This window comes from Lampetra fluviatilis, chromosome 34 (assembly GCF_964198595.1).
Source record: "Lampetra fluviatilis chromosome 34, kcLamFluv1.1, whole genome shotgun sequence".
NCBI lineage: Eukaryota > Metazoa > Chordata > Hyperoartia > Petromyzontiformes > Petromyzontidae > Lampetra > Lampetra fluviatilis.
In genome coordinates this window covers 7605617-7623683 of record NC_136308.1, presented here as the reverse complement: position 1 = coordinate 7623683, position 18067 = coordinate 7605617, and the positions used below count along the sequence as shown (strand labels likewise).

The 18067-nt window shown below is 44.7% G+C and overlaps 2 protein-coding genes across 4 annotated transcripts in view; one reads left to right on the top strand and one right to left on the bottom strand.

Annotated features, from left to right (window-relative positions):
• VGLL4 (vestigial like family member 4) overlaps positions 1-5940 on the top strand; it is a 36689-nt gene extending 30749 nt beyond the window's left edge. Inside the window, exon 5 of the mRNA XM_078872440.1 lies at positions 675-5940. Within this exon, the coding sequence (XP_078728566.1) occupies positions 675-1033 (359 nt within the window). The 3' untranslated portion in view covers positions 1034-5940. The remainder of the gene's footprint in view (positions 1-674) is intronic.
• The window catches only part of ATG7 (autophagy related 7), a 43275-nt gene continuing 26183 nt past the window's right edge, over positions 976-18067 (bottom strand). Inside the window, exons 18-20 of one of the 3 annotated variants that reach the window (XM_078872439.1) lie at positions 13798-13920; positions 9674-9752; positions 976-1064 (exon numbers count right to left, since the gene is read on the bottom strand). In XM_078872439.1, the coding sequence (XP_078728565.1) occupies positions 9720-9752; positions 13798-13920 (156 nt within the window). In that variant the 3' untranslated portion in view covers positions 976-1064; positions 9674-9719. Of the gene's footprint in view, positions 1065-6001; positions 9072-9673; positions 9753-13797; positions 13921-18067 lie in introns of those variants that run through there. The other 2 variants (XM_078872436.1, XM_078872438.1) reach the window with 2 other exon arrangements.

Genomic DNA, 18067 nt, shown 5'->3' with positions numbered 1-18067 from the left:
GCCATGTTAAAAGCGGCATTAGTAAAGCCAATGTCGAAAAGTTTTCTTCCGTGGTTTTTTTGGTAGGTTTTGCTTTTTTTATTTTCAAAAGTTGTGATATTTTACCGTTTTACGACTCGTTTAAATTATGTCCACGTAAATATAACCAGGGGTAGAATTGATCATCACTCGTGCGACTGTTAATTGCGTGTTCAATACCGACATTTTCCACTTTGTGTAGCGTTACAAAATCACAATGTCCCACAGAACAATACAGTTATAAATATCACACCACAATGTTCTATTCCAGCTGTCTGTCATCCCATTTTAAATTAAGGTAAATTACGAAACAATTATCCACTGCTTTTTACAATGAAATCTCCAAAGGGAGATGGAATTTATATTGTTTGAAATCAGACCTCTGCTTTTAATTATGTTGAATTCTTACTTTTTTAAATTGCCACCTCCAAATTCAATCGTGATATCTTATTCATCATCGACCGAAGTCAAATACTTAATTCCTTCATGATTTATGCGATTTTTAATATTTCCTGTCCTTTATTTAATCCGACTTACTTATTTGGTTACCGACGACAGGAGACTCAAAAACAGACCGCAGAGATGTGACACGCCGCGCGATCGACGAGCGATCGTTATCACAACGATCTTTCCCCCCCCCCATTCCCCCCTCCCAGCGTCGGCGCCGTACGACCCGGTGGTGGAGGAACACTTCCGGCGGAGCCTGGGCCGGCACGGGGGCCCGGGGCCGGCCGCCCGCGAGGCCGAGCCGGCGGCGGTCAGCCCGTCGTCCTGCGTGTCGGTGACGGGCTCCGTCGACGAGCACTTCGCCAAGGCGCTGGGCGACACGTGGCTGCGCATCAAAGCGGCGGAGGGCGACGCCGCTCCGCACCCGGCCGCCCAGTCCTCGTCCTCCTCCTCGTCCCTGTCCTCCTCCTCCTCGTCCGCCTCTTCCCCGTCGTCGTCCGCCTCCATGGGGGGAGGCCGAGGAGGCTCCCCCGGTTCCCGTAACCGCTCCCCGTCCGTCATCTCGTAAAGAGTGCGGCGCCACCGGTCGCTGTTGGCGCCTGCGCAGAGCGTGGCGTTGTGTTTTTTTTTTATTTTATTTCTGTGCTGCGGTTATCACAACGCAATTGCCCCCATTGTTGGTTAAACACAAAAAGCCTGTGACGACGACGATGACAATGATGATTTCACTAAGTATGCACACACGGCTGCCCTGGTGGCAGATACTAGGGCACATTTTTATTTGTGTTTATACCAATGTGTTACGCACATTTCGCATTGATTGCCGCCTCCTAATGTATGAGTGTCAAACGTAGGTTTGTACGCAAAGGCCCCAAGGTTAACCTACATGCATTATGGAAAGTGTTAAAATACATTTAGCTTTTGTGGAACAAAATGCTCTAGAAAAGTTTATACTTTGAACGTTCTGAGAAAAATAAGGTTATTTTTTACATGCAAGCTATTTTTTAATAAATATAGTTTTAATAAAATCGGCATGTTGAAAGACGTATGTCTTCCGTATATAGCACATTGCCCTTTCGTCCCGAGTCAGCGATGTCAGTCGCCTTTAGTGAATTGAAATCGCTATTTGCGTAAGCAGGTGCTACCGATAACCAGCACAGGGGAATCTGCTCGTGCCTAAGAGGTCTTCTGTGCTGCACTGTGCATCCAACATCCTCCCGTGTACTGCATGGAGCACAGCTGGTCTCTGCTGTTGGTTGGAATGCCGACTTCCATATAAGGGACATTGCTCAAAGGCATTAACCAGATAAGGTAGTCACGCTCTAAATAAGGAGTGTCGAGTAAATCGCTGGCTAAAGCTCTATGACGTAGAAACGACAACTCTTGTATCCCACATGTTTCTGCAATGTTCCCCCATTGCCTAGACACACACACACAGTCAGTCATTATACGTTTTTTTTATTGCAGCAGGCTGTCTTATCATATATATGAAAACTGCTGGTAACAGGACATTAAGCAACGATTGGCATCGCGAGCGAGTTTGTGTGTGTGTGCGGTTTAACTTTAGCTGTGGCACGTGGGTTTTTATATGTTATAATTTTTAAATAAGATTTCCTTTGTTCGACTGCAAAGCGGGAAATTTGCAGGAACAACATTTTGTAGCGCAGATTTTTTTTTCCTGGTAGAAAAAAAATTGAAGGAAAATAACAAAACGGGCTCTGGGAATCTCTACTCCCAGAGGAGTTTGTATTCTCTCTCTCTCTCTACGGTTCCTTCAGGCATTGGCGCTGAATACAATCACCCCCATGTCTAAGCTTTAAGGGTTCCCTTTTTAAAAAGGGGTGGCCCACTCGCACAGGGTATTGACTGTTTGGGTATCGGGAGGGCAGTTCTTCCCCTTTCCCCCCTTGACTTCAAGGAAATATATACTGGGAGTGGCGGAGGTTGGTGAGGTGGGCTGCAATGTACCTTTGCTGCTGGTTCAGCTTGGTTCAGCTAGGTCGAAACGTGTACCCCCCCCCCTCCATTGTTTTGGAACAGGTGTCCGGACACGGCCAACATTCCACCTGTACTGTGCAAAAGGCAGGACCCATAACACTTATACTTCTGCACAACACTTAGGCGAGTAGCTGTAAACGAGAGCATACTAACACAGTGAGGTGGCGTAGCGGTTCTAGACTGAAGTTAACTTAAATGCGGCGCACGGTTTGGTTGTGTTGAGAAGTAGTCGCGGGATGTCTCGCGGCCGAAAACCCGTACACGGCACATGTCTTGTAGCGAACACTGCGAGTTATTTTTTTTGCTGCTGGTGTTGAACAAAAAATAAAATGTAGGACTGGATTTCCTTATTTTTATTGAAATAAATTCGTGAAATTCTAATTGTTTTATAAATCGGAATATTTTTATTCAAATTTTACGGTAAAATCGCGGCAAAAAAGAAACGGGCTTTGAGTCGAGGGAAAGGTAAATTCGCACTGCACGTGAGCCAACAATGGTTCCCCGCTTCAGCCCCTTTCCTCGCAATTGCACCAGCAGTGCACGGTCCCATTCCAGAATAAGCAGCGTTCATGAAGTTACTGCGCACTCGTTAATGTCTGCGTTCACATCTGCTTTGGTTATTTTCAAAATGTATATTTACGAGGCATGTAACGTAAATGCATCGGATTAAACTGGTTCTTACGCCCGCGATATATGTGCTGGCTCGCGCGTCTAAGAATTTGTTGTTTACGATTCATGAAAATGAAAGTCCAATGTTATCTGTGGGGCTGCTAGAAGCAACAGCGCTGCACAACATAGAGAAAATGCCACTACAAACGAGATGGTTAAAACTGACAAAAACAATATTTTTTTAAGAAGAAAAAAAACTCAAGCGGAGCCAGATCGAGAAACCTATAAGGGGTAGGAAGTCCTGAACATTGTAAAGTTTTTAAATAGGCCATATGTTCATAAAAAAAAAACATTGTGTATTTTCTCTGGTAAATATCAATACAAACTCTAAAAATGCGTTTAGAGTATTTGGCTGCTATAAATTTCCAGATGATGAGCCACTTGGTTGAGCAATCGTTTGTGACCAGGTCGCTTCCGAAAAAGAGCTATTTAGCTCGGTGGGCTGTACCTGGTAAAATAAAAAATAGTGAAATACTAAATTTGGGGCCTCAATGGGGGGGGAGGGAATCGCCTCCCCCACACCCCCCTCCTTGGATCCTCCACTGGTGCAAAATATTCGTCAATAGCCCTGCCCAAAAGAGGAAGAATTACATAATAGGCGACATTGGGCAATAGGTCTTTCTTCACAGCAGCATGCGCCACTGCCCAAGATGTCGCCTGTTATGTAATATTCCCAAAAGGGCAGTGTTACAGATCAATGTGTTTAATTGTTGTTACTTGTGCACCGCTGCCATCACAGTATGACGAGCAAAAGCATTCTCCGAATAGAATCAAATCCTTTTGAGTCGTGACAATTCATCAAATTACTCTGGGCAAGAACGGTGGTTTAATCGTTACATGCCTAAAATTTACTCACTGCTGCGGAAGACCAGACTGTGTGCTGAAATTGATCTTATAACATTTTGTAAGCAAAAATGATCTACTTTCCCCCACACAGTTTAGTCTACCTTAGTCTACCTCCACTTCTCACGGGCCATTTGCATGTTTTTATTTTAAGTGGTGGTCTAAGAAAATGTCCTTTGGCAGTGGTGAGTGTTACTCAATTTACGTTACACAATGAGTAAAACCCTGAAATTTCAAATCAAGATTTTTTTCTCTACACTTTTACAATTATTCGCTTAGTTAAAATATTTTGTAGTTATTTTATTTCTCGTGCAAATGGAATTAAGTTTGCCTTCAAGCTAGTATTACGCTGAGCGTAATAGGTCGCTATTAGATTTTTGGTTGAAGTAGCTGCATTAAAAAAATAAACATACATTATGTATTTAATTTCTTTTATTACACTTCTGTTTTGAAAGTTGATTCTTTCTTACAGTTCAGTTATGAGGTATTATATAGTGCAGGAACACAGTATTATTTAGAGTAATGCATGCTATGTACGACGTAACCTGTATACGTTTGGCAGCCACTGTTGTCGCTTGAAGTAATCTGCATCGTAGCTGCGAAACAGTAGTTCTTTCCGAGAGCATCGTTCTTTTAGAAGTAGCAACACGCTCAGGTGTGCTGCTCAAACAGCACGAAGACACGACTCCCATCCATACGCCTTGCGTGCAAGTCACGTGATCACCACGTTGCATGTACAATGCTCTCAGCCTTGTCCAGACCACCAGCTTCAAAAGCTGAATGTGTGGTCGCATTGTTGTTTTCGAGTCGTTGCTTTGTCGCCGTTTGTTGCGCCTTTGCGTGTCGTTATTTCTGTCTCACGGCCTAAACGCATTTCTCCTTCGCGATGGGGTTTCTCTCATCATGCACAGAAAGTGTGGCATCCTTCTTTGTAGTGCATTTCTAAAATGACTTGAGTGCATGAAAAACTGTGCAAAATGCAGCAGTCAGGCAGGCTCTGGTGTAAAAAGCACAGCCCCCGGGGCACTGTGCTGGCGTCTTAAGTGATCTGAGATCCGCATCCTTCACGCATCTCTGTAGGCTGGCCCTATGCGTCACAACTAGTTCTCAGTTATGTGGCATATATATTTTTTTAATACACATTTTTCGTGGTCATGTTTGCAAAAGTTTTTTTTGCAGTAACAAGTGAAAAAAACGGTTAACAGCAGAGCGACAGGAACAAAACATTTGCCGATTTACAAAGCATGGGAAGGGAAAGATAATTAATTCAGCCTCACAACTCCAATGATCAAAACGTGTGCACACCTTTAGGGGTCAAAAGGTTGCGAAGCATCGGCTACATTTTGTATGGTTTTTCCAAACGAAAACGTCCTCAGATATTGAAACCCTAGGGTTGTTCTAGAGGACTGATCACCAAAAAAAAACTATGTATAGATCATGTTATTGTCAAAGACAAGGGTTTTGTGAATTTAAAATCTGACGGTAGTAATTTAGGATGTCCAAGTTTGAAATGTTTAGATTTGGTAAAGCTGGTCACTGACGTTTGTATTTTAGCAAATTAGGTGAAAAAGTGTGCAGCGTTTTGTATATCAAAATAACAACACCACCAAGGTGTGCTCACAAACAGCAGGTAGACAACTCCCATCATGCCTTGCATGCTCGTTGACCACCACATTGCATATACAATGCTCTCGGCCTTGCCCACACCACCAGCTCAATAACTGAATGTTCAGAGTCCTGCCTTCCCGCTGTTTGTGAGCAGGGCACCATTGTGTGTTGTTAGATCAATTTGTTTCCAGCCTGCACGCATTTTCCTGTTGTGATGGGATGTCCCATAACTTACAGAAAGTGTTGGATTTGAAGTTTGTATATTACTTTTAAAAGAAGGGCTTGGAATGTAAAATCTGTAGTAACGATTGCAATGTGGTCATTTCTCTAGCAATAAAATTCATTTTTAATGCAGAATTTCTCATCGTTTTTTGTTTGCATACAAGGCGACAACTCGCAAACTCTGTTCCTGGAGGTAATACATTTGGGTAGGTGATGAGAATGTAACCTCCTCTTAGTCAGCCGTTCCCTTTTCTGGACCCGTAGACCACTGAACATTCAAGAACTGGTTGCAGGCCACCATGCATAGATAAAAAAATACTTTCAAACTGCTGTAAAAATTACCGGTACATTTTAACACCACAAACGACTTGCTTTTAATTGACAGTTTTGCAAGAGGAAGATAAAAAATAATGTTTAGTGACAAAAAAATTAAAAGATAATTAGGTAAATTTGCATGCTTGCAATTACTTGCTCACGCCACTGCTGGCGGAAGGGCCTCCACCCCTCTTCAGGGCATTTGGCCTAAATTTTAAACACGAGCAAACGCGGCCAACCGACTGACTTAACCCTTTCCCGTTCCAAGATGACTGAAAGTTGCAGGGTGGGTGCCCCGTTCACTGCTGAATCTCGGAATGCGCAAGTGGTTAACGTTAATTTTATTTAGAGGCATAACGCCGTTGTATTTTAAAGACATTGTACTCACCGCAGAGAACTGCAGCGATACGACCACACTATATGATAGCTGGCACCAAACTGTGCCACACGCCCTCCCGCATGGCCATGTGGGAGCCTTGGGACCAATAAAAGTTATTTTATTATAAGTTTTCTTCCGGTTCCGTTACGATTACGTTACACATCCGTCATTGGAACGGGAAAGGGTTAACAGTGGCATACCCATCTACATTGCTGGGTGGGCAGAGTCGGGGGGAGGATTCAATAAAATTGCCCAATTGTTTCAACTGCCACCCCAGAAGATCAAACCGGCGACCCCTGGATCGCAAGGCCAGCGTGCCAACCATTACACCGTGGCAGCCTCGTTACTGTATTATCTTAAAAAGATGGAATCTGTGACCAAACATTAACCGATGATGAAACATTAAAAAAACTGCACATAAAACGTTCATGCCATACATTTTAATGACCACATTAACACTTTTCAACATCAGACCTTCAAGAGCAGCAAAACCGCATCATTCCATATCTTTCATTTCACCTCATACGTACCAATTAGGGTGTCAATGAATATGAAAATTATAAATTGTGTACCTAAAACAGCGTTTGGTGAGACATGAAACGATAACATGGTGTAGCAAGGCTCATCTCTGGCCACTAATTGTCAGCAACAATGCTCTTGTAGGACAAGGCAGTGTTTTTTTTGTAATCACTACAATGGTATACAGCATTCGCTCGTTATTCACAAAACTGCTATCTGCGATTTTGGCTATCCGCAAATCGCATCTGTAACGCTGCACGACTGCATTGAGAGAGAGAGAAAGTGATGAGCGAGAACGTGATGCGAGAAAGTAATGAGATACAGAGATGAGAGAGATAGAGAACTTATCGAAGCTTTAAAAGCATCTGCAGACGCGCCAAAATCATCATCCATTAAATTTGCTATTCACGACCATCACCGGAACAAATCCATCGCAATTAACGCAGGAATATTGTATAATTCTTATAGGCAAGGAAAATTATTACAAGCAATAAAAACACCTCAAAGGCAATCCCAGAGAGGGCTTGTTCCAGGTTTCGTCATTGCCTGCGCATATAAATATTGGCAGTGGCAACCATTCGTTCCATCAATATTTCATGGTAGAAAAAGCCAATGCAACTTGGGTTTATTTTTCATATGTTTCTGCGTGGGTTCTGCTTTTCGTAATACTATAAACTGGCCGTTGGCTACCTTCCGCAATGTATATATTTTTTTAAAGGTCAGTCCTGTGAACCCCGCACACCTAAACAGTGGAGGAAAACAAACGGCCACCTCGTGGTGCAACATTAATAAATGTGGGAGGATGAGAGAGAGCGTGCGAGGGACGGGCAGTCTTGCTTCCCCGCAATGCCTTTGAAAATAAATATCTCTGGCGGTAAACAAAGGCCGCCACCAGCATCGTAACCGTTGATATTTCCAACAAATTTATAACGAGTCTTAAAACGCTCCCTTGAAACCGGAGAGGCGACGGAACTTGTTCCAGACAGACGCATTGCCTCAGCAGTCGCCTCGCACAATTCCGTGACTTGGTAAAGCAGACCCAAATCCACATTTAAACATCGGCAATTGCAGTCATAAAGGATAATGGTGCAGCCCTGCAATTGCTTGCTCACGCCACTGTTTGCAAAAGGCCCTCCACGCGACAAAGCTTCAAACAGGCCCTCCTGAGGTGAGGGACAAACTGCCATTCGGGGGGTTCACCAAGGCAAAAAACCCGACACTGCACTCTTTGAGATGTTGTGTTCCCCTTCTGTATAACATTAATGGTATTATTACCATTAATGTTATACGTTCAGATATGGCCAGACGCCTTGGAAGAGCTCGGAGTACCCACACTTTACCCCAGCACGTGCGAGCTGCCCATCGACGAATTGCTGCTGGGTGGACAGAGGCGGGAGGGGGGGAATTTAAGAAAACTCGCGCCACCATTTCAACTGCCGTGCCCGGGAGATGGAATCGAACCGGTGACCTTTTGCCCATTACACCACGCCAGCTTCCCATTACATACAGTGCATGTGCTGAACCCAACGAATTGCTTCTGGGGTTGCCTACACGCTTGGCCGCTGGTTTCGGGACCGACGCTTGTTGGAATAGGTGGCTTTTGCTCCAGTTATTGTTTTGTTTGGAAAGAAGGCAGTGCAGATTTGTTTGGTCAGTAAAAAAAAAATTACATCCCACCCCCCCCCCCACTCACTCATAGGCCATAACATAACCTTCCTACATTACTGTTTTCTTAACCAACGATAACACCGTGGCTGCAAATGGCGCCGTTAAGAAAATAGGGGGCAGCAATCTCCAAGAAAGCCACGTACTGTACGTGTACAATGAACCAAAACCCTTATGTTAACGTGTTAAAATATACATGTACATTCTGCTTCCAGGAATATGAAAAAGAAAACAAACCCAACGTTTTATAGTCAAAACACAGACGAACGTGTGCAGGCATGCATGTGCAGTTCACCCACACACGAGCAATGAGAACCACTCCTGTTGGCTCTTCAACCAGCAGTGACCATCTCCAGGCCGGACCCTCAAACACCAATGCTTGCCTAACCTTGAATAAAAATAAAAAAAAGCAAAAAAAAGCAAAAAAAATCATCTTCCTTTGAAATATGAACATCACCAAACGCAGCCACTTGCAATGACAAGCCAGGTTGCTCAGCAGTAGAGCGAGCGAGCGGCTCGCGATGTCAAGGTTGCAAAAGTTCAAACCCTGGTTGGGCATTGACTTAGCCCCATCATTCCCGCTGGGGTTGATAAAACGAGCTCCACTTTGTGAGGAAGTCAACAGTGGTTGTCCAATGGATAAACTCACCCCCACCATATAGGAATGTAAAATTACCATCGCTAGCTCTAAACTGTACACGTGAGATGAACACCGCCGCAATTCTCATTTCAACAGTAAATTACTGACCTTAAATTCGAATTTTTGCGATTTAAAAACAAAAATCTACAAAGAATACTCACGTTCTGTTTTCTTTCTATTACGGTTTAACATCGTTAATTTATTTTTAAACTTGTTAAAAGGACGACGACGTTCTCTTGGTTTCAATGTAAACCATGTGCGAAACAAACATATGATCTGAGGGCTCATTAAAAAGTTTAATAAACATCGTAAAAGGTTAAGCACTTGTTTACTTCTGCGATGTCACTGACCAATGTTTTCGTGGCGTAAAGCCGGAGCCTTTGCAGCGCTGCCCTCCTAGATGCTCTCATCGTCGCTGATGTCCCAGATCTAAAAGAAAACAACAGTGAACACGACACGAAGCATCAACAACGACTTCACCATCGTGGGGTTACAAACGCGTTTCATTGCGTCCCCTGTGGCACTTTTTTTTTTTAACCGCCACCCAATGCCTGCCAAACGTTTTCCATGAGTTGAAGTTGATTTAATTTATTACACGGATGATGCCGTTTAGCCAGTTGCCCAGATATTTTACAAGGGAGATCTGTGGGGCGTGAGAACAGCAACAACAAAACAAAAACATCGAGATTGCAGAGAACGAGTTCAGGGTCCATCAAGAATATTGCAACCACTGACAAACGGTCATGAACGAATTACACACGAGTCAAAAACAGTGCAAGTGTAACATGAAAAGTTCAATACAAGTGTAACGGTGACATGAAAGCGACACAAACACACGCACATCCAAAGAGACAGTGCCAACATGTGGGAGCAAGAGGCGTCGGAAGACGCTGAGGTACATGTGCAAGTTAAGCTCTGTGTGTGTGATTTAACAGAGAAGTAAAGATGGGGAGTGAACGGAGGAGACCAATCCGTACACTTCTTCTTCTCTGTATGGCTCAAGTAGGTGTAGAGCAACAACTTAAATTTGACATTGAGGTGGCTGAGCCAGATACACTTGTGTCAGGAGAAGCGGAGGGGGCATCTGTGTGACCACGCGTCCCCATTTCGTATTTGTGAATCCGGGCATTATGGGTGACAAACAGTGGCGCATCGAAGACTTTTAAATATTCCATTTGTGCATCAAGCGCACTGATAAAATGTTCACCGCGCTAGGTTTACATCGCCACGATGCCAGAGGAGCAATTGTGGAATTGTCGTGTTGCACGACCTGTATTGCTGTAAACAACAGAGGCAGACGCGCATTCCGCGTGCAAAGAAGAGGGCTCCAGGGGACAGACAAATGGCGAATTTCCCGTGAATGTCATACCAGCAAAAAACATACAAATCAAGCAGTTTCATTCCAACATAACAATGCCATTATTCTTTGGGTCTTTCGGTAAAGTCACGCAGATGGTAAAATTTTTTTACAAAAAACTAAGACGTTTCGACGTTGTGGTCGCAACACAAGCGATGACGATCGCTTGTGTTGCGATCGAAACGTCGTCGTTTTTTGTTATTTTCTTTGAACCATCTACGTGACTTTACCGAAAGACCCAAAGAATATGAATTCCTGCAGTCACGAAAGCTTTCAGTCAAGATTAAACAATCCCCTTTATATGCAGAAAAGCCTCACCGAGTCTGAAAAGCATGGAACCTGACAAATTATTTCTAAATTTAGCGAGAGAGAAGCGTGAAGAGGAATGCTTGGGGAGGCAATCATCCAGCAGTGGATGGATCATGGCTGATGATGAATGCCCAGTAAACTTCATGAGGCTGGTTAGGCACGAGAGACTTGACCATGGGGGTTGTGGAGACAATATCGGAGCGGCATTACACTATATTACACTGTTGTGTATTCTGGATATTACGTTTTAAAGGGCACGTAGATAATAAATAGGCACAGATGGGGATTTAACAGAAAACAGAACCGAGCATCGTAAAGATTGGCTGTCCGGAATACCTAAGGACAATAACATTTAAAGATTACTTCTGCCCTATTACCTGATGCAATCAAAATGATTTTGGCAATATGAAGTTACCATTCGTTTGAAAAAAGACATTTGTTCTACCAAATGGTATTGTGTTACTCACAGAGTAAATTGCCTCTCAAAATTGTGATAACCCAAGACCACCACTTATTGCTTTACAAAAACACGGCCCTTTCTATGTTGGTCAAATGTCATCGTATTTTCGGGACACGCTGCACTACAAGGCAAAATAAACATTCGTGGCTCGTCCTGGGATTAGTTAACACACCAATCACGTGACGACCACATCTGGCTTGATAGCTTACAACTCTGAAAGCACGCGCATGCTCAATCGCAGGGGATGGGCTGTGCACATGGGCAGGCTAGCTGGCTGGGCTGGACATAGTCTTGGCCAGAGCAAATGCCCTGCTGTCAAGTGCATGTATGTTTGTATGCTGAATTTCTTTCGTACCGTACAAGGCCAACTATGCAACTTGGAAGTGCGCGATATGGACAACAAACACAACACAAAAAACAGTTTTGAACAATAGAGTTTTCAATCTAGATTTAAAAGTGCACTGCCCCAGTGGCTTCCCAATATCGGGAGGAGCGTTCCAGATGGCCATAGAAGCCCACCTAAAAGTGTGCGATCCAGTTATCGTCTTTGTTCGATGGCCAGCCAAAAGATCCTGCGAGAATGAAGGGCAGCCGTTTTTCCGAGCACTTATCGCCAGAGCTGCATCTATCTTCGCACTCAGATAAGTCTAAGTGATGGTTTGTTGAAATGAGCATTGTGGCTGTGTTCATCTCCTGTTTACAACCCTGGGCCAGCAATGGAAATTCCACATTCGTATAGCAGCGGTGAGTCGACCCACAGGACAACCACTGTTGACTTCTCCAACAAAGTCATACTTGTCGTATCGACCCCAGGAGGGATGATGGGCTGAGTCAACCTCCCAAATAATGTGATTTTGCAAGCTTGTGACTGTGAGCTGCGATCACTTCCGCTGGGCCACCAGGCCCAGATGGACCATCTCATAGCCTTGACATGTGCCATTATGCCCCCAACACGCCCTCGAGACCTACGCCTTGCCCTTGCGCCCTGCTGTCACCCACATCCACACTTGTGCTCCTAAACAATCGTCCATTAGAGGCTACTGCGAGATTAAAATGATAAACAAGAGATGTGGGTGGGTGGCTCAGAGGTCAAACCGCTGAGCCAACATGCTCAAATCCTGCGTTCGAATTTGGGTTTCAACCAACTGACCGTGATTAAACCGGGGCTCTCATGTTTACCGAGTTGTTGGTATCAGTCCGGTCATGATATGCTCCATAACAAAACAACACATTATTTTTTTTACTTAATTTGGCTAAATTCCAGCTTTGAATGGGAAAAAATATCTAATTTTGACTGTCCTGTCATGAACATTTCTTCATAGCAGGATATGTGGGAAAGTGCACTGTCCCCATGTGTGTGTGGATAAACAAAAAGGGCCCATCGAGGAATCTCAGAAGTAGTTTGGTGACATCTGCTTTCATGGGCCATTTTATAATACGGTGTGATGCAAAGCTCTGGGAGTTCAGAAAGGACACTTTGTCTCAGAACAATGAGGCCTATGCCACAATGAAAATGAAATTGAGAAAAGGACAAAAAATAAACGAAACTGTTGACAGGGTACAACAACTTAATCCTAAACCCCGAACTCAAATATTCCTTTGTACACGCTTACGAGTTTTCAGCTAATTTCTGATCACAAATTAAACGAAATTTTAAGTAATTTTGTCGAAAATCGTTTGAAATCGAAAACATTTATAGTTGCAAATTAACATGGCGAGACTGGCAGGAAGCAGAGAGAAGTGTGGAAGGGAGGTGCCACACGCTGCCAGCCATCTGAAAACTGGGCCGCACTAGTCGAAAGATATGTGGAGCATCACATTAGAACTTTGAATCGATGAACCATAAACGGCAGCTGTCGTCTCACGCGGTCCCAGCCCAGACATCTGATGGGGCAAAGTGACTCGCTTGCCGACGACACATCTCAAAAGAAAATTGGCGCTGGTAGAACAACTACGAAGCCAAGGACCAGGGGGTGGGGGGCTGCGGAAAGAACGTCAGGCACGTCCAGCCAGGCATGACGCGGAAGAGCGTTAGGCGAGCGCGATGGACCGCCTCACCCAACGCGAACTCCGGCCGTCCTTGCAGCGGCTCTTTGCTGGGCAGATAACAAAGACGGGTTACCGCAATCATGCGCTTTCAGATGCGCTTCTTGCGGCCGTCTGGAACGTTCTTCCTTCCGATATTAGGAAGCCGCTAGAGTTGTGCACTTTGAAATCGAGATTGAAAACTCATTTCTTTCGAACTGCTTTTTGTATGTAGTTTGTTGTCCTTTCCCCGCACCTCCGATTAGCGCGCTTGGCTATGTACGGTGCAAAAGAAATTCAACCTACATACGGAACATACATACCTCGGCCGCTTGCGTCTCCTGGTGCAGCTGCGTGAGGCCGGTGAGGTCCTCAAGGAAGGAGTGCGACGAGTCGAAGACCTGGCGGAGGAACGCAAACCCTTCCCGCTCGTAGTGCTCCAGCACCTGGCGGAAAACGCAGAAAGCGCAAGGGCGAGCGAGTGGGCGAGCGAGCGGATGAACGGGGGAGCGAGCGAGCGGGTGAGCGGGCGGGACATTGTTACGGGCGAACGCCGCCGCGTCGTGTGGGGTGGAAGCCCCACGCTGATGCAGTGTCTGGGTGGTCCGGCACTTAATGTAACAAAGGCCGGAGCGGAATTAACGCTCAACTGCCCCACATTATTGAAGGAGGCCCCTCGCCGATTGTGCTTTTTTTTCGTCAGGAAGAGAGGAGGGGGGGGGGGCCCTCTCTCTCCTTGATTTTTTCAAAAGAAAAAAAGGGGGCTTGGGTCAACATTATTATTTTATATAAAAAAAAATGTATACCATGGTATTGTAAAGCTGCATAAAGGAAAGTAAATGAAATAAAAATGTGGCTTTGATAGACATCGTTACTTTTTGTTTTGCCGTTGGCTAAAAACCAAATGCAGCGTTGTCAGTTTCGGATGATATACCGCAAGTATGATTAAACACGCATTCCTGTGAATAACGAAGGCAGATACGCATTCCACCGCGTGCAATGAAAGTCGGCTCCAGGGGACAGAATAATGCCGAGTTTCCTGTGAAAGTCATATCAACAAAAATGCCAGTGCAAGCAGTTTTCTTCTAACATAACCATGCTCCTTCCACCGAGGATTGAAAGATTCTCACAGCCACTTTTTTTAGTCGAGTTCCACATGGGATGTTGAGGAAATTCTACGAGTGAGAGCGTGGCACTGTGGGGAGGGGGAACAAGGTGCCAGGAGAAAACCATACGTACGAGGGGATGACACTCAAATAGCCCTGCGTAAATAGATTTAAAACTTCTAGATTTGAAGCTTTCGTGACTGCAAGGATTCATATTCTTAGGTTTTTTCGGTAAAGTCACCATGTAGGTAAAAAATTTTAATTAATAAAAGTAAAATAAAATCGTGCTGTGACGGTTCCACCTGAATACGGAAGCTTGTGTTGCCTGCCTCCGAAACGTCGTGATTTTTATTTTATTTTTATTTTACATTTATTAATTTAAATTTTTTACCTACGTGACTTTACCGAAAAAAACCTAGGAATATAGATTTAAAACTGTTTATTGCTGAATAACTAACGACAGACCACCTTGGCACCCGAATCTATGACAACCTAGCATTCCTAGGTAGTCTCTCATCCATGTATTAACAAGGCTCAACGCTGCTTTGACTCCAAAGATCATGTGCAATCAGGGATATTTTGGTATAAATGCGTTACCTTATTTTTTTAAGCCCCCATTGCCCAACTCATCGCATATTTATCACGCGAAAGTCTACGCGTTAAAATTCGCATTTCCATAAATGCGTAATGTATACGTACGATTTTTTTTCGTTATAAATATTTCACTGCAAAAATAGAAAAGAACACCGAAAGCCAAAGATGGGGTTGTGATTTATTCCGAGCCACGTGCAACACAGCTGCAATCGGGGCCCTTACAATTATTCACGGTGCGGCACGTGGTGCGGGTTTACGTGTGCGTCACTTCTCAGCCATCACAGAAACTCTCCCACTTTTTGGCAAAACAGGGCAGGTTCCAATTCCACGTGCACACCAATATATATATTTTTGTATACGTACGCTGTGCGCGTGTTTTTTTCGTTAGCCAAATTGACTCAATTAAGAAAATATTTAATTTACGAGCAACGCGAATATTTGGGATGAAATACAAATAAAAATGTTTTGCTTTTTCTAAAGCGCCCTTTAAAACAACTGACCTATCCAACCAACACACTTGCAGCAGTTATGATTTTCATCAACTAATAACTGAAAAATACAAACTGCGCACACACACGCACACCCGCAAGTGCGCGCGCGTGTGTAAATACGCGCAGTTCACGTCACACCGTAGAATGCTTTTTGTCACGTACAAAAAGCATTCAACGGTAGATCTCTGCAGAAACAATCTGCCATTTAGTAAGCGGTCAGACTTCACTCGTCAATATATATTTTTTCCTTCCGCAAGCATCTCTCTGGTGAAGACAGCGTTTCACTAAGCGGCTGCTGTCCCTTCACCAAAAAGGCGCCCCGTGGAACTCGAGTGGAGTTTCTTGGTCTCATGGGGAGGTCGGCAGTGGACGCCAATATCACTGCCAAAACTAGCGCCAACTCCATACAGTGTGACCAGTCTCCCAGCGCCAGCTCTAGGGGGGGGCTGTGGGGGGAGGTTTTTTGTAAAAAGACCCCAGGCTCATTGTGTATTAAGCCCAAAACCCACCGGGTATTACGGCAAAAGGATTATAAGTGCAGCTTTATTAAAACGTGTCCACCGATGTTTGTTTTACTTGGGTTGGAGTCTTGTCTCTCTTGTCATGTGGCGGAGCATAATGGAACATCTTAAATTTGGTACTTCCATTGCCATCAAAGTTATGCCCCTTATCCATCATCCATCCAAAGTTTTGCGGCAGGGGCGCTATTTAAAACGCCCACACGTGGCCCACTTAAGTTGCGCATGCAAAGCAGCGAACAATGCAAATACATACAGTGTGCCTTTATAGCACCTAAAAGTGTGCAGGATTGTGCACACAATGTGCACACGGCAATAGTGTGCGCGGGCGTTGTAAACGATACGCGCAGTCGTTTCGCGACGCTGAAGGCGCGCTCCCGGGAGCACCGCAGCAATAGCGCCAGAGCCCATCTGGTTTTAATTAATGCCCTTGTGCTCGTGAAAAATACTCCGCATTTAATTTGCGCGAAAACACACTGGTCGGGTGCTGTCCACGTTACGGCGTGCTGCAACCATACGGAGAATTTGGGCAAAACGTACCAAGGGCTTGATTTTTCATTGCAACCTTGCCCAGGAACGCATTGAAGAAGGGATAAAGTTTCCCTGCTCACCCCCCCCCCCCCCAAGGATGCCCCTTGGACTCGTCACAGCCCCTGGATCTCCAAGAGGAGGGTGCCCTGGCTGTCCCCGTGGTTCATGCAAAATCCGGTCATTCTCGCAGCGGCGGCATTTGGCTAACCATCGGACAAAGACAGTCACTACGCCGTGCGCTTTCAGATGCGCTTCTGCGGCCATCTGGAACGCTCTTCCTTCTGATATTAGCAAGTCACCGGAGCAGTGCACTTTTAAATCTAGATGGAAAACGAATTTCTTGAGAACTGCTTTTTTGTGTTTACAGTAGTTTGTTGTCCTTCCCCTGCAACCTTCGATTACCACGGTTCACTACGTACAGTCCCAACTAAGTTCAACATACATACGTCGCTGTTGGCTCTATGGATACAATTGCTTTATCCAGGAGCCATGTCACGGAGTTTCCCTCCAATTATGTCTACCACGTTACCCAACTCCGATCGCAATCACCAATTACCATCCAGCCACCCTGCCACAATCTACCCTAATGTAGCTTTTTCAAATTCACGTAAATTGCCATTTAGACGCAACATAAACTGTGTTGTTGCTTTCGGTAAAGTCACGTAGAAGGGAAATAATAAAATAATAAAAATAAAACAACACAATTCTCACGACGTTTCGATTGCAACACAAAAAAACATCATCAGGTGTGAAAACCACAGCAAGAATATTTGAAAAAACCGCCACTTTTTTACATTTTCTTGCTGTGGTTTTCACACCTGATGACGATTGCTTGTGTTGCAATCGAAACGTCGTGAGAATGTTATTGTTTTATTATTTCCCTTCTACGTGACTTTACCGAAAGAACCAAGAATATGAATCCCTGCAGTCACGAAAGCTTTAAATCGAAATTTTTGTTGCTGTTGTTATAGGATTTGTTTCCTGCCCCTTCTTGGAAGAGCCCCGACAAGGAGCTGTGGCCGCAATGCTACAGCTGGTACGCACCAGGCACATGACTCTCCTCAAGTCGGTCGCTTTGATCGCTGCCCACACGTACAGTTGCTAAAGCGAGGCCAACGCGGGCATCCATCGATTGCTCTCTTCGGCACGGAGGGGCGCAAACCACTTCCACGTGCACACCCACGGATTTCTCGGCGCACTCCTCAAATTAGCCACCCAGCTATCCATGCGACTGCCTTACTGTAAGGTTGGGTGCACCAGCACTTGAATAATGAGGGTGCTAATTCTCAGGGGGTGTGGGAGGTGGTCGTGGTGGACGAAAAATAGCCCCGTGTATTTATAGTCTCTATAACA